At 41.6% G+C, this 23,835-nt stretch overlaps 1 protein-coding gene across 13 annotated transcripts in view; it reads right to left on the bottom strand.

Annotated features, from left to right (window-relative positions):
• The window catches only part of kmt2d (lysine (K)-specific methyltransferase 2D), a 93,890-nt gene that overhangs the window by 33,705 nt on the left and 36,350 nt on the right, over positions 1 to 23,835 (bottom strand). For 7 of the 13 annotated variants that reach the window (XM_042344227.1, XM_042344226.1, XM_042344225.1 and 4 more), the window contains exons 12-30: positions 22,373 to 23,511; positions 20,279 to 20,323; positions 18,518 to 18,637; positions 17,685 to 17,792; positions 17,429 to 17,533; positions 16,692 to 16,873; positions 14,494 to 14,658; positions 13,701 to 13,810; positions 12,408 to 12,458; positions 12,091 to 12,324; positions 11,159 to 11,302; positions 10,447 to 10,566; positions 9,222 to 9,355; positions 8,003 to 8,174; positions 6,708 to 6,809; positions 4,580 to 4,627; positions 1,394 to 1,531; positions 603 to 791; positions 58 to 154 (exon numbers count right to left, since the gene is read on the bottom strand). In XM_042344227.1, coding sequence (XP_042200161.1) covers positions 58 to 154; positions 603 to 791; positions 1,394 to 1,531; positions 4,580 to 4,627; positions 6,708 to 6,809; positions 8,003 to 8,174; positions 9,222 to 9,355; positions 10,447 to 10,566; positions 11,159 to 11,302; positions 12,091 to 12,324; positions 12,408 to 12,458; positions 13,701 to 13,810; positions 14,494 to 14,658; positions 16,692 to 16,873; positions 17,429 to 17,533; positions 17,685 to 17,792; positions 18,518 to 18,637; positions 20,279 to 20,323; positions 22,373 to 23,511 — 3,403 coding nt within the window. The remainder of the gene's footprint in view (positions 1 to 57; positions 155 to 602; positions 792 to 1,393; positions 1,532 to 4,579; positions 4,628 to 6,707; positions 6,810 to 8,002; positions 8,175 to 9,221; positions 9,356 to 10,446; positions 10,567 to 11,158; positions 11,303 to 12,090; positions 12,325 to 12,407; positions 12,459 to 13,700; positions 13,811 to 14,493; positions 14,659 to 16,691; positions 16,874 to 17,428; positions 17,534 to 17,684; positions 17,793 to 18,517; positions 18,638 to 20,278; positions 20,324 to 22,372; positions 23,512 to 23,835) is intronic. The other 6 variants (XM_042344233.1, XM_042344232.1, XM_042344231.1 and 3 more) reach the window with 3 other exon arrangements.

Here is a 23,835-nt window from a genome sequence, read left to right on the forward strand (position 1 = left end):
CTTAGCAGCAGTCTTCACAACTACACCTAAAGGTGTCAATGGTTGAATCTGTCGTACCTGCTGTCAATAAATGGTGACGGACAAACTCTGGAAAATGTCTCCCCTGCGACTGATGTCTGTGCCAGAGAGGAAGCAACTGCCACGGCACCTCCTCCTGAGCAAAAGGAGACGGAAAACAGTGATAACACAGGCCACCACCACAACAACAAAATTACATTTGTAAAGCGCCTTTCGTGCCGGGAAGATGTCCCAAGGCACTGAACACACACACAGACACAGACAAAGAGTTTAGGTGATCTCAGCAAGGGCAGAGCGAGTCTAGGACTAAGAGGAAAATCAGCCGGGTTTTCATCAACGGATTGTTATCAGGTACTCCATGCTAAACAGTGCTATCTGTGAATGTTGACGGAGTAAGATTAAGCTAGATAGGCTGTAAGATCACTCTTCCCCCAAATTCAATAAGTTGCAGATATTATCTAGGCAAGAAGTAAGTTAAGGAATACTTTCCAAACCGTTTTTAGAATTGCACACATCTTTACAGCTCTAGTCCAGCTCGTTTCATTGTGGTTACAGAGTCTTCAGTAAAATGTGTATCGTCTTACCAGAGAGAAGAGCTCGCTGGGTTAGTGATGGTCTGATCAGATCTCCTAGCCCATGGGAGGTGAGAAGGTGGCTCTCAGCAACAGGTCTGATGCTACTCAGTGAAGGTCCAGAAAGTGTAGGATTTCCTTGTGATCCCAGAACATCGGTGAAGAGCTCCTGTACATCTTTACTCTCCATCTGTGCTAGTTCTATAGAAAAAAAAATAATAAGCTGGTTACTGAATCCACGGCTGTTTGTGGGGATGCTGTTGTGCATAATTGGCTGCTACGTTTCCCCACAAAATATACAGTCAATTCACTTTACAGTGTATCCTGTGAAGCGCTTTGAGGCGTCCTGAAGACATGATAAGGTGCTGTGTCAAATGCCGGAATTATTGTTATGTTACAAAAAGGAATTTACTGTGAAGATACAATTAATTTCCTCATCAAACTAAAACATCGATTGATAACATCTTGCCAACAGCTTCAACACTCATACAAGTAAAGCAATGGCCACTGACAACTATTTGTTCCTCAGGGACAACTATTTGTTCCCATGGCTTCCAATGCCTGTTCAACAGTGAACTAACTTGAGGTGATGTTTTAGCTAACTTTGAAGAGGACAGTCAGCTGGATTACCAGTTGGTTACAAGTATTTTGCTATTATTTATTATAGGGACCAAAAGTGGAATTCTCTACCGATTCCAAGTCAATGGGGAGAAATCAACCTCTAGTTTTGATGTGCCCAGATTGAATATTTTCTGTACTTTTGACTCCCATATGGAAAAGCTCAGCAGGCTTTTTAACCTTACCTTCTGTTACAATCTTGTCCAGGTCTGAGCTGAGGGCACCCTCCATTGGAACATCATTGAAGAGCTGGTTTCGTTTTGAACTCTCACTGGAGTGAGCAGTTGAAAGCTCATCCGCAACAGATGAGATGTCAATCCCAGCTTAAAGAAAAGAACACAGTTGATAAATTATTTAGACAACGTGGAGTTTGATTAACACAAGATAAAAAAAAAGGGAATTGTCCAAAGATTTACTAATTGACATTAAAATGCAGATCTGCGGATAGGAAACTAGCCAAAAAAGGAAACAGACCAAAAACAACCACAACTGGGTAGTGCTAACATTCACAACTAAGTAATGTCAGGTATCGGTTCCAGACTTGCCATCAATCAAATTAACCAGTCACAGATCTAATGAGTTTTACCAGTACTCACTCAAAATGCAAGGCATAGCACAACACAACAGTGGGACATTCCACTTTATTGGTGCAGGGGAATTGCCTAAGTCATGCTGCAAGCACTGCGTCCTGCTGGATGATAGATCAATGATACTCAATGGGAACTTGCTCAAGAATATCATTCTCATCCCAAACAAAGCAGAGGACATCACAAAACATAAAAGACAAAAGTGAGTGATTATGAGGTTCCTCAAGAGTGAGCTGAACATAATATTCCACGGTTACATACTGTGCATTCTTTTTATATGCTTTGGATTTAATTTGGATTTTAGTTGGGTTGTTAGCTTCAAAAGCTTTTGATAATGGCAGTTATTCTACATTTAAGAGTTCAAGCTGAAATTGTTCAATTTCTAAACTCTATTCAGCCATAGAACCAGATGTTTTCATTACCACAAAGGGAAAATAAAAAACGACTATTTGACCAAGATTTGAGCCCCTTTGAGACGTCCTCCCGACGTGAAAGGCATTATATAAACGTAAACCATTTTGAAAAGTTACGCCTGGGTCCCTCAAACACAAGCGCATGTTTTGTATAGTACAGAGGGAACACTCTGAAGTCTACTCCAAGGTATCACAGTGGAGCTACAAGAGCAGTAGCACTCAAGCACGATGTTCAGGTTTATGCCAGGAAAACTAACAAGAGTTACCAGAGCTGAGCCTTAACATTCTAAATCAATCTATAATGTCTCAGAGAATATCAGCAGCAAAGCCTCAGTCGCTTGCCCTACCTACAGATACTATGGCTGACAATGTACCATCACTTTGTTGGGTTAATTTATAGGCAAAGTTTAAGCACAAAATCAAACTATGGATATGTTGATCTTTGCCCACAGGCCTGCATACATAGTTGAGGTCTGTTTGTGCAGGGACTGACAGGAACTCTGAACCATTTCGCTCTGTTACAGTTGTGCTTTGCTTCACCTAAATAGACAGCAAGCAGAAAGCAGGTCTGATTGCAATGTTATGAGGCTTGTTACAAAATAAAAAAAAGTTAATGTCTGCAGTGGAAAAACTCTGATAAACAGCAGCATCAGTTGCATTTGTGGATCTGTCTAAAACTGAAGATGAATTTTTCCCTCCGTGTAAACAAAAATATTTAATGAAACAGCCGTGATTTTTGGAGTGGATGAAAAGAGAAACCGTTTAAGCAACAGAAACGGGGGCAAAATATAAACCAAACAATAGGTGTTTACTTGAAAATATACAAGCATTCCCCAATTTCTTCCCTATTCACGTCCTCGTTCAGTTGGGATGGCGTCTGACTGACTGAAGAATTTCAGGTTCTATGTATATTTGTTTCAGTTAGCATCTATGAAGCACTCTGAACTGACAAAATGCCTCCAGTTAAGACTACTAAATCCAAAATGTAAGGCAGTCTAAATAAATGCCAGACTCCAGCTCTGTGGAACCCAAGCTTTTATCCAGTACAATTCCAAACCACCTTTTTGAATTTCCGTTCTTTTGTGGAGGGGCGGGGATGAAACCCACCCAAAACCGCCAATCATTGTAATCAGTATCCATTCAAGATTGCTTGGACATCATCTCATTGCCCATCTCTCTTTAGGGTATTCAATAAAACAAACCGGTGGTCCATTTGCCCACCAGCAGTAATTAGATTTACTTGTGAATTATCTGTCGGTACTTCCTTCTGAGTTTTAGCTTAGTATAGTAGAAGTTTGGGTTTCAGTTTCTGAACGCATCCTAGAACTTAACACTAGGAGTAGTCCATTTGTGCATGCAACTGATTAGGAGATCCTTCATTTAACAGGCAAATGTTTCACAAATCATTTATATGAATATTGAGGTGCAAGGTGCAAAGGAAATTCAGTGGAATCAACTTGCCACTGAATCCATAAGACACGATAAACACTAAGGAAATCAAGCAGAGGATATGCACTATGCCACCATATTTATGGAGCAATGAAAAACAGCCAAATCCAAACATGTTCGATTATGAAAAGGTTTCTGAAATAATTGCAATGATGATTTATTGGTCCTTTAATGTTACTGCTTAACTATACTTAGGATATTTAACAAAGCTAAGAGATGCATTACACCAACAGTCACAAATAAGATGAGCCAATAAGCTCCTCTCTGAAATTATCCAGTTTGATTTCAGAATCATTGGCTTCACAAATCTACTTCATTCTATACCAGTCAGACAAACTCACCCCACCCCACACACACACACACCACTTAAGACATACCACACACACACACCTATTTGTACTTGGTGGTCAGAAGGGAACCTTGACTAAACTGCCAAACAAATTCATAGATGAATACTGAAGGTGCAAAATGCAATGAAACCTTTTTAATATATAAATCAACACAAGCTCTGGTTTTAGTGTCTTCTAGCGTTGAAGCAATTCATATCAATTCGTAATCTGTGACGTAAAAGACCTCTGTTGTTCAATCTTTACTGATCATCACTGAAAAACTCCCAACTCCAGCTTGATAATGGCGCATGAAAGCAAACTGATTTTCAACGTGGATTTTTGATCAAATAAAATCTCGAAAAAATGAATGTTGGCCAGACAAAAATACTCTTCGGTGTTTCAGTTCATAATCGTTAAATTAAAAAAAAAAGTATTTTCATCACTCGACCAAGAACCTGCTACGCAGACTGATGATGTCATGTGAATATCCTCTATGAAAAACACAAGCAAAGACACAAGCACCCAGGTACAAACTACTGATGTTAACACGTGAATACACTCAAAGAGAGTGGTGAGATGCACTGGCTGCTTACCAAAGGGAGAGAGGGAGCTGTCTGCGTGGAAAGGACTGAGATCGAAACCTAAAAACCCAAAAGTACAATAAAAACAAAGAAAAAAATGAACAGTAGCAAGCAAAAGCTATTTAACCCTTTCCAGCCTAAGAAAGTCCACAACCAACCCTACAGCGTGATGATACAGCCCAAATAGCCAGTGTACTAACACAACCAACTAAATTAGTTAAAGATCAAAGTGACCTCCAATGTTCCAGTGTCTCCACCGACGTCAGTCATGTTAGCTCCAACCCCTGAATTCTAGAATTTTGCTTGCCGGTCAGTCAGCAGGGTGGGTTGGTAAAAATTCAAACAGCCCAAATCACAAATGGTCTTGTAAACAATGCACTAAATGTTCAGTGATGATTACCAATGGACAGCGCTAATAATAGATACTAGTTCTCGGCCATCGCCTTAATTTCTGATGATAATAAATAATAGCATAATTTTTTCATTGAAGTGGATTGATGAATTACTGTCAATCTCCTGTGCTGGAGTGAGCCTGATTCTAGGGGGAAAAAGCCCATCCAGGAAAGGGTTAAAATTACTTGTAATGCATGATAGAAAGCAAATGTAAAACACCAAACTAAGATAAATATTAGTTACAATACTCGAGTTCCTAAACAGAAAAGAAAGATTTTTTTTAAAAAGCAGAAATGAAAGATTGCAAATGTATTATAATGACTTCAGCAGAGGCACTGAGCCAATGCATCACCCTCACACCTCAATTAAGGGGTACGTTCCAACCCACTTACACATAGTTGGGATTATTCTGTCGCTTTTTCATGCAAGTCGCCAGTTAGGTTGTTCCCTTGCAGAGAAAACGGTTTCTGCAATCAGTCTCTTTCCTTCGATGTAGACGCCCTAACTAATTTCACAGCTATCACACAGTAACAGGAGCCATCACCCACTTACCTCTTCTCCGAGATGGCCGAAGATAGACTGAAGTAAACTGGGAAGGAAAATAAGGCATCCGCAGACTTTGCATAAATGAGGGGGTGGGGGCGGCGGGGGGGGGGGGGGGGGGAAACTCAAAAGGAATGCATAACCTGAGCTGGATCACATTCAAAACGAAAAGGAACTGGCGCCGAAACAGTCCGTGCCCATCAGATTACGGCAGGAAAGGAATCTGTAGTGGGTTCAGAGTCTGTAACTACTGTCATTTATGTAATAAAGTACTAATTGACAGTTCAGCATAAATTGGGTAAATTAGATTTGTATTGGTTCACTAATTCCACATTACAGAATGCATTAGCTGTGGGTTTAAAGCGGCCACACAGTGTCATTTCATCTAGGAGTACGAAAGAATATTAAAGATGGATTCTTAAAATGATTTATTTTCTTTTCCACCACATGCAATTCCTAGACAAGGTGAAGAGCTGTTGATTTGCTCCGAGGCCTTTGTCAATATATTTTAGTAATTCACCACGACACCGCACAGTGTGTGACTGACTAGCATAGCTACTCTAGGAAGCAAATCATGTTCCAGTTTGAATCCCTTGTCCTACCACCTGGAGCATTGTATGAATTCACTATGTACTGTAATAATCAAAACTGATCAAGGGCCTTCAAAAGTTAGTTTGCAATTTAAATGAAGAGCAATCACGATTTGTCTAGTGAAATTCGGTTAACGGAACATCGGATCAAGAGCTCTGAGACACTATTCTGCGTGAGGGGCGCTATATAAATGCAAGCTGTTGTTGCAATTGAATAGTTGGGTTTACTGAATAGAATTTAGAGCTCTTAGAGACAAGTCTCCTATTATGGTTAGTCTGGTTATACGGATAGTGCAGTATATTGAATAACTGCCGTTTTCAAATTGAGTATTCAATGAATAGAATTTCGCTCGATTCACGCCAGCTCAGGTGCCAGTTTATAGGCGGGTTTGTTAAGCCCTTGAGACGTCCTCTCGGATGTGAAAGGCACTTTATAAATGTAAATTTGTATTGTGTTTATTATGTTACGGTTGGATTCCTGATTGGCAGCAACGGTTGCAGAAGGCTTCTGACAGGAGCAATTAAGCTGTCTGTGCCTCAGGTAATACTGCATGTTTGGTTTGGATACAGCTACACACCGCACAATTAGAGGCCTCCTATCCCTTCTTGCTTACCCATCCCATCTGGCTGAGATTCTGCCATTTTGGACTGCTCGTCCGTGTTTGAATCTTCGTTGCGAGGATAGGGACCGTGGATTGTCTTGGCATCGGGCGTGGCTGCAAACAAGTGGAAATAATACATTATCTTTGTGGCAAATTTATCTGGAGTAAATTGGAAAAAATAAAAGAATCCCACAACAATACTTGACTGAGCTGCAGACTGGTAATATTGTGTTAATCAATTGATATCCGCAACTCAATACTGAATATTGTGAACAAATGACGAGACAAAATACTGAATACTGACTCTGTTGTGCTCCCAACGTCAAAGGCGCACTATCAAAGGAAGGATTATTATTAGCTAACAGTCAAATCATGATGATTATAGATATATACCAATAGGTAAGGAAAAAGTTATATTAATAATTGTGTAATATAGTTTAATTAATACATTATATTAATAATTGTGTAATATAGTTTAATTAATACATTATATTAATAATTGTGTAATATAGTCGTTATTTTATTTGTACAACTAGTCTTGTGTTCATTAACAAATCAATCTATTTGATGCAGAGAACATATAGGAGCTCTAGTGATGCAGGAGTCAAACAATACTTTTTTCATCCATGTTAACTTAACATCCTCCTAAAGTTTAGTCCAACCTTTGCACTGCAGTGTTAATACTAATTCTCAGCACTCGGTGGCACTGTAACAAATTCCCGCTACATTGATCTGAGTCTCTCTTTTTTTAAATTAAAAAAACAGCTAAAGCTGGTTATTAGATCCTGATCTCACATAGAAGAACCTAAATACAAGCAAGAGGAGAGCCCTGCGTGCCAACAACAACTTGCATTTATATAGCGCGCCTTCACGCGGGGTAGCATCCCGGAGTCTGACCCCGAGCCTGGGGAAGGGGAGTTGACAATAAGCATGATCAAATGTCCTTTCAGCACGGTTCAAAGCCTAAACTCACCAGATGGAAGAATGTGGGTACAAACCTGAGGTGTAATAAAATTATAGAGCCAGAGATGTAGATCTCTTGGTTGCAAATTCAAATCAAAGACGAGTCACAGAATGGTGCGATATCCGATGTTCAGAATTATCAATATCGTTCAACTCTCAAAGACAACAACAACTTACATTTACACAGCGCCCCCTCATTCAGGTAGCGTCCCGGAGCGCTTGACAGTGGCGGAGCTGGGGGGAGGTGACCGTAGGCACGGTCGAAATAAAAGTCTTCAGGCGAAAGAAGGAAGGAAGGGCCAAGGCGGAGGAAGACTGTTCCAGAGATGGTTTGAGCCACTCACCTTTCTGTTGGGCTTCATTCCGTTTTTCATCACTTGGCTCCTTCTGGGGAGGTGCGTGGTCTGATTCAGATGCAGCAAGTGCAGGCTCGGGATTTTCATTATCAGAGAAACCTTCGGAGCTAAGGCGGACGTTCCGACTGCTATCTAGCAGCGATTTGCCAAAGAACGCTTCCTGTCGGATAAAGAAGGTGAGTTAAACCAGTGAATCTTTGTTCACCCGAATTCATCCCACCCAGCTGTTGGTCGATTCGATTGGTGGATTGCTTTCCGGCCGGTAATAATCCCTTCAAAAAAAATAATAATAATAATTTGGTCACTCAATCCACGACTGTTTGTGGGACTCTGGCTGCTGCGTTTCGCCCACAAAATACAAAGTCACTACACTTTACAGTATATTCTGTGAAGTGCTTTGAGACGTCTTTCAGGTGCTAAATCAAATGCAAGGATTATTATTAAAGTAAAATCTCTGGACATCTGCATTGACATATGTGAAATTATCCGACATTAGGATCATCAAATTCAGAAGCCGAGCGGAATATGATGCAACTAACGGTAAATTACCTGCTGTAAGCAGTTACCCTCTTTTTTTGAAGGTAGTTCAAAATTCACAAAGATAAATCCTTTTCCAGATAGGAGTGAAAAAACATGGGAGACAATATCTTTGGGATTGGAGTCACACAGCTTCCTCCCCTCCGACTGTAGATAGATGTAATATTCTGAGCACAGCATTATTCTATTTGTCCTGACTAGATGTCTACAAGACATGGAAATCACTATACCAAATGCAATTATTACTATAATAAGTCAATCCTGGCTCCTTGGTGGATCATCACAGCCACATTCTAAACAGTGCAGACAGTAGGATACCAGCTGCTACATAGAATCCTGTAGCTCAGTGATTAGAGCCCTCGCCTCGCAAACAAGAGGACCCGGGTTCGATTCCCGGGCAGGGCAAAACATTAGGCGTTTCCTTACTCCACACGCCTCTGTTTACCTAGCAGTATGTAGGAACCCGGTTCTTAGTCGATTGGTAGATCGCTTTGCTGGGGATAATTGTCCCTCAAAAAAAATGTGGTCACTCAATCCACAACTGCTTGTGGGTCACAAAATATACAGTTAATTCACTTTACAGTATATTCTGCGAAGCACTTTGAGACGTCTCGAAGACGTGATAAGGCAGTAGGTATAACAAATGCAAGATTATATATTATATTATTACCTGCAGATATGCTGGAAATGAGTCCTCTAGCTTGCTTTTCTTTCGGCGTTGCCGTTTTTTGGCTTTCTCCCCAGACTCTGTTCCTGCCACAGACGTCTCACCAACACCCTCGACTGCAAGCTCTGGCTGAGCCCCTGAAAGAACCAAATCTTCAAAATCAGAAGTGCTGATTTGGAAACCAGGGTGGGCTGATCGTTAGATAACCTCTGTGCGTAAAGCTTTTGAGATCAACGGTCCATTTCTGAACAATGTAAGGAGCTATATATAAAACGTTATTGTTTAGGTATTGATGAAATATTCTAGATTAATGGCCAGCTTCACTGATGGATGTGATAACATCCCCTCGCCAAATGTAATGACGTCAGTGGCACGTCCCACATAAATAGTATTTTTTAAACCATTTCCTCTCGGCAACAGCTTTAAAACGTTAGTGTTGTGGTGAGGCTCTATTCCGTTTGGTGGTCAGTTTACAGGACCTCACAAGAATTACCACAACGGTTGGTGGAAGGCACCAGGCCATCAAGTAGGTTACATACGAACCAAAGAAATGTTAGACGAAAAACAGACCAAAGTCCATCAGTTCGCCTTCCACTTTCCTGGCGGTCACATGCACATATGTACCGAACTACCATATCCCATAATGTTATTTCCTAAAAGAAAACTATCTAACCTGTGTTTGAAGGAATCAACACTTCCTACTTCAACGATCTCCCTAGGGTGTCTGTTCCACAGGTTTACTATTCGCTCACTAAAATAGTGAGATTATGTAGATTCCTTCTGAATTTATCCCCCTTCAAACGCAGGCTGTGACCTCTGGTTTTACGGTTCTGAATTGACCAACTCATATACTAAGTAGCAATCAATACCCTATCCTGACAGAGGGACAGAAATGGATCATGCCCTGTTAATATACCAGATTCATTTCATTAGGTACAATGCTTCAAGCTGGCAATGGGCACTATTAAGTGAGAAACAGTGCCAGTGAGAAAACTGGAAGGCCATCAACAGCGGTTGAATTGACAAAAAAAAGTTCAGAAATGTTATAAAAGTTTAAAAAAAACAATATTAAAATAAGTAGTTATGACAGAGGCAAAACTGACGTTAAGATAGTGTGCTTAATCCAGGCAGAGAAAAAATATATTCAACCTGGGAAAGATGGGGAGGGTATAAAATACATGAAATGCCAAATCCTAATATTTCATGCATTCTTTTTCTGCAAACTCACCCTCTTCTTTGTTGGTCTCTGTATTTGGGCATTCAGTGCTTATCACAGCCTGTACCACAGAACCTTTATTCAAATTCTTTGCCCGGGATTGCCTCTGTCGGACCATAAAGCCACCAATTCCTAGAAAACATTGAAAATGTATATTTATATTAGAATGCTCTCTTTCGCAAAGGTTTATCACCTCTTCCTAAGACCTACTTCTACTGTCAAGAGGGAGTAATCCACTCTGATGTTGCAAAGAGGTTGTGTGCATCCGAGAGGTCAACAGAGGTGAGCACCGGGAGTGGATACATAGCTGCCCGACTGTACAATACTTGCTGTCTATCCAATACTTTCTCCAGGATGTAGAGTGCGTGGTCTGTGCAAGGAGCAGGAGTGACGAGCCAAAAGTTTCACACTTTTAGTATTTTGCCGAATACTATTTACAACAACAAATTACATTTGTATTGTGCCTTTCACGTCATAAGGATGTCCCAAGGCGCTGGACAGTCAGTGATCCACACCCAAGCTGGTGGTTGGCATCAGTGGGGGCAGAGGACGGGGAGGGTGACCGAAGGCGCGGTCGAAGAGGAGGGTCTTGAACGAGGCGAGCTGGAGAGGGACTGTGGGATGGAGTTCCAGGGGGTGGGGACAGAGAGCCTGCCAATTTACAGAACCATTTCACTTCTAGAATAAAAGGCCAACTTCAAAAACCTGTCCACAATCTGCCTACCAGGTCTGTAGGGCTTCCTCTTTCTCTTTTTCACTTCCTCCATTTCCTCATTGGCTTTGACAGGATCATTTGCTGGGCACACTTCTCGTTCCTGGTTAACAGGAGCATCAGGTTTTATGTCACATTCCCCCGGCTCCATGGCAGCTAAAGAAAAAAGAAAAAGAAAAATGACACCCAATTGCAGAGGATCGTATTTGGCAAAAATTTTAAATGCAACAAGAAAAAACACAAGACGATTTGATATGCATTCAGCCTCCTTTCCCCCATCCACGCACAAATGCATCTTCTCAAATCTGCGCTGCTGTAATATCAATTAGAGATCACAATCGCAAGATTATCTGAAACAGCATAATACCACTGTTCAAACTTCAAAAACTCTTTATTGCAAAATTTAACCTCACATCAGCATTTTGTTTTGGTAGATGGGTTCAAGTATTAATATGAAATGTTTGAAGCAGTGCCTCAAATCACCACAGACAACACAATTTACGTACTGTACCACATTTACTCTTCTGAAGTGTGTACTGCACGATATTGCGGTTTACCATCATCAACATTTCACTGAGGTGATTTCTCATTTCCATTTTTTTAAATTTTCATTTCACGGTCGTTTGTGGCGGGGGGGGGAACGCTGCCGTGCGCAATTGGCTGCCGTGTTTCGCCCACAAAATATGCAGTTAATTCACTTTACAGTATATCCTGTGAAGAGCTTTGAGACGTCTCGAAGTCGCGATAAGGCGCTGTATCAAATGCGAGGATTATTATATATGATTATTATTATTCTCCTCCATTTACTAGATATGAAATGATTTAAGACTAAAATATATTCTTCACAAATAGGAAAACCCAAACTTGCTTTAAACAATTTGAAAAAGGGGCGGGGTGGGTGGGGGGCGGGGGATGTTTCTGTGTTTTTACAGCCTCTTCCTCACCTTTTTCGTCCTCTCCTTCACCTTCTTCTTTCTTAATTTCGACAGCTGGGCACTCGGTGCTGAGCAGCGCAGTCTCACAGCATGGAATCGGCAGCTTGTTCCTCAGTTTGGGCTTTGGACCCTTTTTGTGTGGTGGAGAAAGTACAAGGCTACGGAACTGCGACATGCCCAGCTCGGTCAGCCACACCCCGTCCTGGTTATAAAACCGTGGCTCTACGTATGGAGAAATCACATCTAAAATAAGTTCAGTACAGAACCGTAGCAAAAGGAGAGAGAAAGAGAACTGCAATAAATCAGTTGTACACTAAGTAACGCACCTGGCTCCTTCACTTTAACAATAGGTGCAACGATGGGGGATTCGCTTCGAACTAGGAATAAAAAGAAAACCATGAATCTTCAGGCCTGATACAATCTTCTTTCGCAATCTTTCCACGTTTTAATCACGTTTGCAAATGAGCTCCTCGGGTTGGGAATCCTAGACCAGACTTTTGTCATAAAGCTGAAACAGCAGTATTTATAAGCATTTTTGAATGCCTCACTCAACCGGGCATTTGATCAGCTATGCATACGGCAATTAATTCTTCACATGCTTCAATTTCAATAAAATTAACGAATAAATCACAGTTCTAATGCGGGTTTAAGGTGACCCGCTGTTGGCTGACTTGTTTAAAGAAAACATTCCCGTGGGCTGGTGAGCGAATGCAGCACAGCAATAGGCCTTGCATACAAGCGAGAAGCAAGTTCAAATCCCAGCCTAGGTTGGGGTGTTTAGCTTTGGTATTATGCCGTTTTGCTCCGCTGCGTTAGGGAGAGAAAAATCGCCACTGTAAATCGCTATCCAGTGACCCTCGCTGAAAGGTTTTATATGTGGAAGACAAGCAAGGAAAGAACCTGTCTGAGCCGGATGCCCTCCATGACAGAACACCCAACAATATTAATAACACAGAGTTGTTAAAGGTGTGGAATGCACTGCCTGAAAGGGTGGATGGAAACAGATTTGATAATAACTTTCAAAAGGGAATTAGATAGGTACTTGAAGAGAAAAACATTGCAAGGATGTGGGGAGTGGGGGCCTGATTGGGCAGCTCTTCCAAAGTGCCAACACAGGCTCGATGGGCCGAATGGCCTCCTTCGGTGCTGTAATATTCTATAATATCAAGTCTCACACATGAACGATGGTCACGTGAAGGGTGACAGCAGAACTTCGGTAGAACAAAAAGGGAGTCCCATCTTCAGGAAACAATAGGGCAAGGAGAAAGAAATTGTCAAGAGAAAAGGAAAAAAAAAGGTTCCAGACAAAGTCGCAGCTGGAAGTAAAATTTGCAAAGAATTACAGAACTGGAGACTCCTCAATACTTTTGGAACTATTGTAAAATAATAAAAATAATAGGAAATAGAACAGACTAAGGAAATAATAATCCTTGCATTTTATATTGCGCCTTATCACGTCTTCGAGACGTCTAAAGCGCTTCACAGAATATTCTGTAAAGTCAATTGACTGTATATTTTGTGGGCCAAACAAAAACAAATCAGGTAATCATTTGGTGCAGAAAAGCAGCTGCAATCCTCGGTATTAATGTGACTCCGCAGTAACTCAAGTTGTTGCTCACCAACTGGCCGAATGACATAGGGCTCACACATCGTACAATCAAAGCCCTCGTCTGCTGCTAGCTCCACTTCGTCTTCCGTGAAGAGATTTTCGCAGATCGCATGGACCCACCTGCAAATACGAAAATTCAACAGGATAAAATGGCTACAAAATAATAATAATAATAATAATCCTTGCATTTGATATAGCGCTTTTCACGTCGGGAGGACGTCCCAAAGCGCTTCACAGAACATACTGTAAAGTGAATTGACTGTATATTTGTGGCAACGCGGCAGCCAATTGCGCACAGCAATGTCCCACAAACAGTCGTAGATTGTAAATGACCAATTTATTATTGTTTTTGGTTTTGGAGGGAATATTATTAGGCGTGTGGAGTAAGGAAACTTGCCCAAGGTTTCGCCCTGCCTGGAAATGAACTCCGGTCTCTCACTTGCAAAGCGAGTGCTCTAACCACTGAGCTACAGGACTCCACAACAAAAATGTGAAGAGTATATATATGTGTGTGTGTGTGTGTGTGTATGGGAGCTGGGTTTTAAGGGGGTGGCGGAAGAAAGGAGGTCTTTAACATTGCATCCCGGTGATGCTGCATTTGATATAGCAACTTATCACGTCGTTGAGACGTCTCAAAGCGCTACACAGAATACCTCAAGACAACTTTGTGCAAAGATCTTAAAGCCAATAACAAGATGCAGACTGCAATGTGTAACAATCAGTACGCGGGCCAGTTTTGTGAAGCTCTTTATGTCAGGACAACATATGAATACTATTGGCGAGGACACACGTCTCTGACCTACCGATCACAATGGCAACACTGTATGAGGAGGTCTTCTTCTTCATAGTCTTCGTTGCAGCTCGGGCAAGTGACGAGGCTGCCACAGGGTGCACAGTGAGTGTAGTTGTTCTGCCACTCGCAGTGAAACCCAGGGGTTGTGGCCCCACACTGCATACAGCAAACACACCTGCAACACAGAGTTCACACAAGGCTCATATCATCTCAACATAACAAGAATTATAGCATTTGCACAGAAAGTCAAGTGAAAGCAAACTTGGTTGGACCTTTAAAAGGTTCAAGATTACAAACGTCTCTCCTGTGTGATCTGTATACATTTTCATGTTTCAATAAATTGAGCGTTGAAACAAAATGAGTGTATGGCAAACAATGGGAAACATTGGATTACAGCACTTATTCCGCAATTGAGAAATCTGTCATTGAAGCACGAGTTGAATAAACTGCATATAGAATTCCTCAAGCACAGAGGAACCTTTAAGCCCATCATGTGAGCTGCCTCTCACTTATCCAAATAGAAAAGGCAGTCATCTTGAAAACCTCTTAAGTAAGGATTTGTGAAACTCGGTTTGGAACCCATATATTACTGGTTTCAAAACTAAGGCAGGGTGCCGATATGAATAATCAATTGCGGAATGCAATTCAAATGCAAAACAAAAAGTTCAGTTTCTGCAGACAAAGCAATAAGCACTTCAGTTTTATATAAGTGTGCAAGTGCATCACAAGTACAAAGCATCTGAATAAGATAGAGTGCACCAGCAGTGGAGGAGGTTTCATTCACCCGTACAGATGGGCACATTTCTGTGTCATACCTCACCAGTGAAGAAACAAATGGAAGCATCTCACTGCTTTTGAGTTGGAAAGTTTCATTTCTATAATAATATAATAAAAATAATCCTTGCATTTGATACAGCACCTTACCATTTCTTCGAGACGTCTCTCTGACCTACTATCCCCCTACTTACCTGCCCGTACCCTCCGTTCCTCTGGCTCCGGTCTGCTCCACATCCCCCGCCCCAACCGCCCTACCATCGGTGGCCTTCAGCCTCTCAGCCCCGAGGCTCTGGAACTCTATCCCCCAGTGCCTTCGCCGCTTCCTCCCTTTCCTCCATCAAGGCCGGTCTCAAGACCTTTCTCTTTGACCTTCAGCCTTCAGCTCTCCTCTCGACTCTCTTCCCCCTTCTCGCTCCCTCCCATCCCTCCCCTCACCCTGACCATTTCCCCCCCGCTCGGGTCCCGACCCAACTGTACAGCGCCTTGGGACGTCCTCCCGACGTGAAAGGCGCTCTATAAATGGAATCTTGTTGTTGTTGTCTCAAAGCGCTTCACAGGATATACTGGAAAGTGAATTGACGGTATATTTTGTGGGCTAAACCCGGTAGCCAATTGCACACAGCAACGTCCCGCAAACAGTCGTGGATTAAGGGGACAAATTATTCTTTTTTTTAAGGGATTATTACCCCCAGGAAAGTGATCCACCAATCAAATCGACTAACAACTGGGTTCTTACTTACTGCTAGGTAAACAGAGACGTGTGTGTGTGTTTTTACTACAAACCCATATGGTTCAGAAAGAAAAGGGAACCAAGTAGTTGAAAATGACTCTGTCTCCATGTGATCCACGATTGATAATTTCCTCAGCAATTCAAGTAATTCAATAAACATGCCCCGTGTTGACACTGGCCATGCTTATGTTAACATAGCCCAAAGCCAACACTCGCCTGATATCTTTCAATGTTTTTGGCATTCTGCCCTCCACCACAGAAATGTTACATGTTCTAAACACTAAACATAAAATTAATTCAGAACAGCCCATCTGAACACGCCAATTCTGCTGGGTTTCTTTACGAAAGCATCTACGGGAATCTAACTATTTGTGTTATCCAGGTTAAATCTGGTAGTACATATCTTATGTGTACATTCATACATGTCCTCGCCCACAATATACAGAGTTAATTCACTTTACAGTATATTCTGTGAAGTGCTTTGAGACGTCTCAAAGACATGATAAGGCACTATATCAAATGCAAGGATTATTATTATTACTACATCTATCAAGGCCCAAGTCTTTCATGTAGAATCACAAAGTAAAATCTTACAACAAAAAAAATGATCCTACAATAAATATTCAAAATCAAATGCTTTTTCGTCCAATCCACATCATTTACTATTGCATTTCTGGTCGCGACAGATTCCAATTACTCACCACTTGCATTTCCAACCACCCTTTGGCACAGTTTGCAATGGTGGGTCTAGACAGTACGTGTGGTAGCTGATATCGCAGTCGTCACACAGCAACAGGCGAGCAGGATCAGAGGCTTTTCCGCAAGCTTCACACACAATGCACTCCAAGCAGCGCCAGCCCTTACTCAACATCACTTTAGTGATCTGAAAAACAAAATGGTGAGAATGAGACGATATGACAATGTAAGCTTCTAAAAGTATATTAATTTACTGAAGCGGGTGGGGGGGCGGGGGGAGAGGGGAGGCTTCTACATTGCACCCTGGACTACACAGAGGACAAAGAGAGGAAAAATGAAATCAGCCAAGTTTCCCTGCTAGTTATTCAATGATCCCTGTTGGAAAGTATCTGTAAACATAAAGTTAGGCTCAGTAGAATCATGCCCACCCGCACAGCTCAAGATTTATTGTTACTGCCATTGCTGCACTATCTCGGCAGGGATACAAGCAAACCCAGTGTTAGTTCCTGTTGGAAAGCACCTTGTGTCTACTCAGTACATGTACCTCCACTCAGCACAAATAAAGATAATAAGCCTAGAATTGCCACATACAGGAATCGCGGGTCTGGAGTTCTCGCTCATAAAAGCCAGAACGTGCGATTTTTCCAAGACATCCATACATTGTTTAATAATACCAGCGCAAATCTAGAACAAAGACTAGTCAGAGTATCATATCCTCATCCAAGTGGAGTAGGTGGTGTACCTTACTGTTGACGCAATAGGGGTGATAGCACTGTCCACACTGTGAACAGGCTAGCAGCTGTCCCTCCACCCCTCGTCCAAAGCTCCCACACACCACACACATATCCTGAAAGATAAAAAAAAATACATTTTTCATTGATTTCAGCCATTTTTCGCATCTTGCTAATAACTCGGCTGCTAACCCAGGTAGCCGTGTTATAAGGATATTTCCCTGTACTAGTCTTTCAGGAATAGTCCTGGGAAGAGAATATTTTTACCTGTAGAAGAATGAATTTATCTTCGGTGGAGAAGAGAACCACTGTGTTGTGCATTGTATCGTCATCATCATCGTCCTCCTTACTAGGAGATGTATCTGGCCCTGTGGACTACAAAAGGACACCAATGGAACCAGCTAAACCAGGACACAATAAAAGGTTACAGATTTATAGTGGAGCGCATTTTGGACAGGTTACTAATCCACCCCCTTAACCAAATCTTTAACTTCACTGCATGTACAGGGTGTAAAAAACAGGGTGTAAAATCCACCCTATTATTTTTTAAAAAATCATAATTTCTTTGAGACTTATTAGACATTGTAATGGTATCACAACTGTTTGGGTCACCCTGTAGTATTCTACTCAACTACTCTTGCTCAGTTGCAGAGACCAAGCAAGTCTTTGCATTTTCCCACCACACTGTCTCACCTCAATCAGTTCTTTGTCCACCTTGACCAGGTGAGTCAAGTAACTCCCCGAGCTTGGCATCACACACTTTGTGGCACAAAATACTATATTACCAGGCCACTGATTCAGAGGCAGGGAAAGAAAAGGGATGCCAGAAAATCATTTTGAAAATGATAACAATTTTCCTGCAATTTCTATTTCGGCAACCGCCCATCTCCATCATTAGCTAACTAACGAAATCTGAAGCTCTCTCCCCAAAAAGGCTGTGGCTGATGGCTGGAACCATTTACATGTTCAAGACCGAGCTGATAGCTATTTGTTAAGTCAGGGTATTAAGGGATACAAGGCAAAGGCGGCTATTGGACTTGAGGTACGGATCAGCCATGAATGGCCTACTCCTGTTTCGATGTAAATTATTTGATTCTTACCCCTAAAGACTCCAAGATTCCAGATACAGACTTCAGCCGTGATCGTCCTCGCCCCCGCCCGACATGCCCTCCTCCACCTCCACGGGGTCGCTTTTTACCAGGAAAACTGTTGCAACGACCCTACCAAAGAATATTCATTTTGATAAATGTTTCATTGAACTCCAGTGGGAAAATTTTAAATGAGCCACCATCAGTGTGGGCTTTTTGCATAGTAGTGGATACAATATAATTCCACAGGAGAGAAAATCACAGTTTGTTGTTCAAAACCTTACCTACAGGTACCCACCCTTGCAAGTCAAATGATTTATCACAACCCATAATATTTACAAGCTGCATCTCTTTTTGTTAGAAATAGAAGAAAGTAGAAGCGTTAATGCAAGAGGGCAATTAGCTCACAGCAAAATACATCTCAAAGCTCTGCAGGAGCAGAAAGAGCAGAGGATTAGGGGCAGATTCAACTTTCTTTTTGAGATTCAGAAAATGAGGAGAACCATAATGAAGATAGGTCATTTAAATCAATTGCCACAAAAATATTTTTTATTTGATTTACATCATATACACACGCACACAAACACACACACCAACAACTTGCACTTGTACAGCGCCCTCCACGCAGGCTAGCATCTCAGAGCGCTTAAATACACACACACACGCTCACGCACGCTCACGCACCCACAGACAGTAACACAGATGGGAATCGGGACAGGACAAACAGTGACCATGGTCGCCTGCTACAGTCACAGAAATGATGCATTTTACACTATATTAAAACACTACTGGAAACAGCAGTAACAGATGATGGTTAGATTGACATCTGAACGATAATTAAATTGCAAAAGTCCAATTCTAAGGATGAGCTGAACACCAATAATATGCTTGATATAATCAGGATTCCCAGGCCACAACATTGGGTCAAAGCATTGAGTTCAGAAGTGAAATAAGTATACAGATGGAATGGAATGAACTATGCAGAGGCTGCTAAGCACATGAAACAGTTTGCACAGACAGACAGAGGATGTGGGTATTACAAGAGGGAATTAAGAGTTTATGATAATGACGAAGGGAATTCAAGGGATGGGGGAAATTTGTAAACAAAGAGCTGGTGACTTGAAAATGGGTCTTGATGGATCATGATCTTTTCATCTCTTACACATAACAGAACAGGTATCCTCTCCAACTTATTGCTGATAATTGTGATATAGCATGGGTGGCACACACTCCCACTGCCAGAGATTTAAGTCAAGTAGTTTCCTCCAGGCTTCAGTAACCCAGTCAATATTTAAAAGCAAAAATAACTTGTGCTAAAATAGTGCCTGCCTTTCATGTAAAAATCAAATCAAATTGATTAGAAATTAAGTATGTTGTTACATAGGCAAACATGACAGATGATCTGCACCAGCAACAAATAAGATTAGCCAATTAATTTAAATTTGGGATTCAATTTGGATGAAGAAAATATGGAAACAGAAAACGGGAGGAAACAAAATTCAGGTTTGAATTTGGATGTCTGTAGTTTCTTTACATTCACCTGAATTGCATGGCAGGCGGAAGCTAAAATACCCCTTGTTGTGTACTGGGTTGACAACATTTAAAAAGGACTTTAAAAAAGATAGCAACGTTTGCAATGCTGGACAGAAAGAAATACAAGTGGCTGTGTACAAAGGAGTTTGCATAACATTCAACCTGCAGTTCTGCATGGCTTAGCCGATATTTGGGTAGAGTTCAGAAAATTGTTAAGGATTATTATTTAAAATGACATACCTGGAGTTTGTAGAAATAGTCACCGCCTTCGAGATGATATTGGCCCTGTAAAGTTATAGGAAGAACAGCTAGCTCTACCTTCTGAACACTGGCACAGGCATTGTGGCATAAATGTCTGGGTTGTCCCAGAGGCAAATTGGCAAGAGACTAAGTGGAATGGGAAAACAATAGCATACTTTGCAACAACGACAAGGTGACTTTGAATATATTGGGCTTTCCCAGTTATTCCCATTATTAAACGTGATAAAATATATATATATATAAAATGCTATTTATAATATATTCAAAAACTATACAGAATCATAAATAAGTCCTCCCAACCAACAAGGAAGTTGGGTGGCATAAACTGGAGGCATTATCCATGGCCATTTGCCTTTCAACAAAACCAAAAAATTAAAGTACATCAGCTCTGCAAACTGGCAAATTATTCGAATTAGTGCAAATTATTCACAGCAGATTGGACATATCCGATATCTTTAAAACTTGTGAATCATTAAGTCCGTTCAAGAACTGCAGGTTCAATGTGCCACAAACCTCTACATACAGAATATGTAGCCTTCTGTACCTCAGTTAAAGAGTTACAGTTCCTGAGAGATACGCGACTTACTGTTGAAGCCACGGTCTTAACTTTGTACCAGGCAATCGTTAACACAGGCCATCACTGACGGGGAAATAACAAGACAGACCACAGATATAGATGTGTGATGCATTGTGCTAGGTATGGGAAACTTATGGATTTTCAGATGATACCAGATCTGAACTGCAAGTGGCTTGATCATGGTTAAAAGATTAAAGGCATCCCTTGTCACGTTTTTCTCGATAAGCCAAAGCTGGTAGAATACCAACTGCTGACGTTGCGCGAATAGCACGGAAGGTACACCCACTTAAATGAAAATTGTCCAAACCATTCACTTCAGTTATTCCTTGGCCTAAACTCCATTTCACTCTACAGACATCGAGGGAAGTGCAACAATGGTACGTCACACTCTTGTAGGGCCTTGAGATGTCATCTTGACGTGAAAGGTGCTATACAAATGTAATTTGTTGTTGTATCGCATGAATAATGTTCAGCACAAGAGAAATTACTGAGCAGTTTCCTGCAGATAATTTGAACTCCCCAAATTGTTAAATCGATTAGCAATTTTCAGCATGATTTCTGCTTAATCTCCCACCTTATTAAATCGAACTCAAAATCAGTTTTGTACTAAAAACTAAAGGAGCAACACATTTCTTTCAATGTTCTGCACATTGCAAATACATGCCTCGCTTCCCTCCACAAAAAAACAGCTAGCGTGTATCTCAACTTTTACCTTTTAAGCCATTTTTTCTTAAATAATTTTAGAACATTTGACTTCCGTGCTACGTTTAAACTTGAACATTTAAACCACTGAGCTGCATGCTTTTAATGTAATCTTACTTTGCACTATTTCCAAGAAATCCTCAAAAGCATTTAATTAATTTCCCCCAATTTAGCTTCTGAAAGTTTTCCTGAAATCGGGCACATTTTATTTCCTTGCCCTATTCATCAGCCATCATCTTATTGCTAACATACCTTTCAGAAGTGTTGCAATTCTGGTTAAGCGAGGGGGAAGACTTTTATTTTATCTCGTAATTGAAAAGTGTCAATTAATTACACCCAACATAACAAAATCCTCCAACTCTAAAAACAGTAGCTCACGTCCAAATTCTTAATGAAAACGTGAAGATACAACAGGATTGCTTTCTCTCACTTAATACGATAGGTGTCATTTGTCCATTACAGAGGCAGAACAAAAAGGCAGATGTGTGCTTTCACTGGCGAGTAATAACAGCAGAATACATTTGTATACCAAATGAATTGCTTCTTAAACATTTTGTTAAAGTGAGACTTCTTCGCAGGACTAGAAAATTAAACTCCATTTCTTTTACTCCTCAAGTCATGTTGTGTACCACTTTAGGTTAAACAACCCAGAACAATTTTTTTTAAAAGTCTGCCTTACATATAGCAATAACATTTGCAAGCAAGGAAACAAACAATTGATCCAGTTAACCTACCTATCTCCCTAAACGATTCATTGGACACACCCTGCCTTGAACTAACGTTTCCTTGCTCACCTGTTTGACTCGAGGTCGACCTGGGGAGAACCTCCTCTTCATCACGGCAGGCTTGCCAGATTCACTCTTCACTAAAGTGGTATCAACCGGCAACAAATCCTCCGTTTCAGTTAGCCGTGAATCCGAGTTCGACTTATCCGTCTCTTCTTCCACCCTCAGCGAAATGTCGTCTGCCGGCGTCATGCAGACATCTATGGAACCCAACCCTGCTTCCCGATCTGAAGTGACTGAAGAGTCGGGTTCCAAGCAGGTGCTGTTTGAGTCAGTCTGACTCTGGTTGGACATTTCATCCATGATTTCGGATTTAATGAACGTGCTACAGACGGGGTCTGAGTTCACGTCCTGCACTTCCATTGGAGCGTCTGGCTCAGTTTTTAGCTTATTTACTGCAGATGGAACCTCCATAGGGGTCGGAATATCATTAATCTCCATATCAGTGGGATCATCCCTCGTCTCCATCCCATCCGAAACGGCATCAGGAAGGATGTCGTCTCTCTCCATCAATTCACAGGTGGGGTCGCCTGGAATCTCATTTAGCTCGGTCTCATCTGACTGGATTTTGAGAGACTCCTCCGGTTGGCTTAAGGTAGAAGAGACACAACCCAACTCTGCTTCAGTAGAAGTACTGCCAGGGGCACCTTGACTCAGGTCAGTATCAGCGACATGATCGTTGGTTTGCAACTGCTCTGGCAAGGAACCAGTTGGACTTTTTGCACAATTTTCTGCAGAAACCTCACCAGTCTCTATCTGGTCTGAGACAGAGTTGGGGCTCTCAACTATGTCCTTCCGCACCGAGTTTTCCTGTCCATCTGTAGGATCCAAACTCAAACATTCTGGTGGTTCTTTTTCTGTACAAGGCGAGTCCTCAGAATGTTCAATGCTCTCGCATTTGGGAGAGTCTGCCCTGCTTTCAGGAGTTAGATGAATCTCTGCGCTATGAGAAGATTGCAATTCATCTTCAGCTTTCTCAGCTTTGAATTCTTTCGCCGATTCAGAGTCTCTGACTCCAGAGTCTTTGACGCCATCTTCCAAAATAGAATCATGGGACTGAGTTCCCACTTGTTCCTCTGTACTGACTTCTTCGGATTTTTGCTGCTCTGGAATCTCGGCTTCCACACTGGTTTTGGTGTCAATGGGCTCTGTTGAAACAGAAACGTTTTAGCAGCTCGCTTCGTCGCTCAACCTCAGTTAATGTTAACTATCCAAGTACCGAGAGACCTTTTCCTTCATACGACATTCAAAAAAATCTTCACTCCCACACTTCTGAAGACAACAACAACAAGTGACACTTGTATAGCACCCTTCATGTCGAATAGACGTCCCAGGGCACTGGAGAATCAGGGTTTTGGTACCCAAGCTGGGAGTTAGGGTCAGGAGGAGTGGAGGGCAGGGGGTGGCCGAAGGCACGATCGAAGAGGACGGTCTTTGATCGGGACTTGTAGGAGGCAAAAGATGGATGAGGC

The sequence above is a fragment of the Callorhinchus milii genome, unplaced genomic scaffold (assembly GCF_018977255.1).
Source record: "Callorhinchus milii isolate IMCB2004 unplaced genomic scaffold, IMCB_Cmil_1.0 Scaffold27, whole genome shotgun sequence".
Lineage (NCBI taxonomy): Eukaryota > Metazoa > Chordata > Chondrichthyes > Chimaeriformes > Callorhinchidae > Callorhinchus > Callorhinchus milii.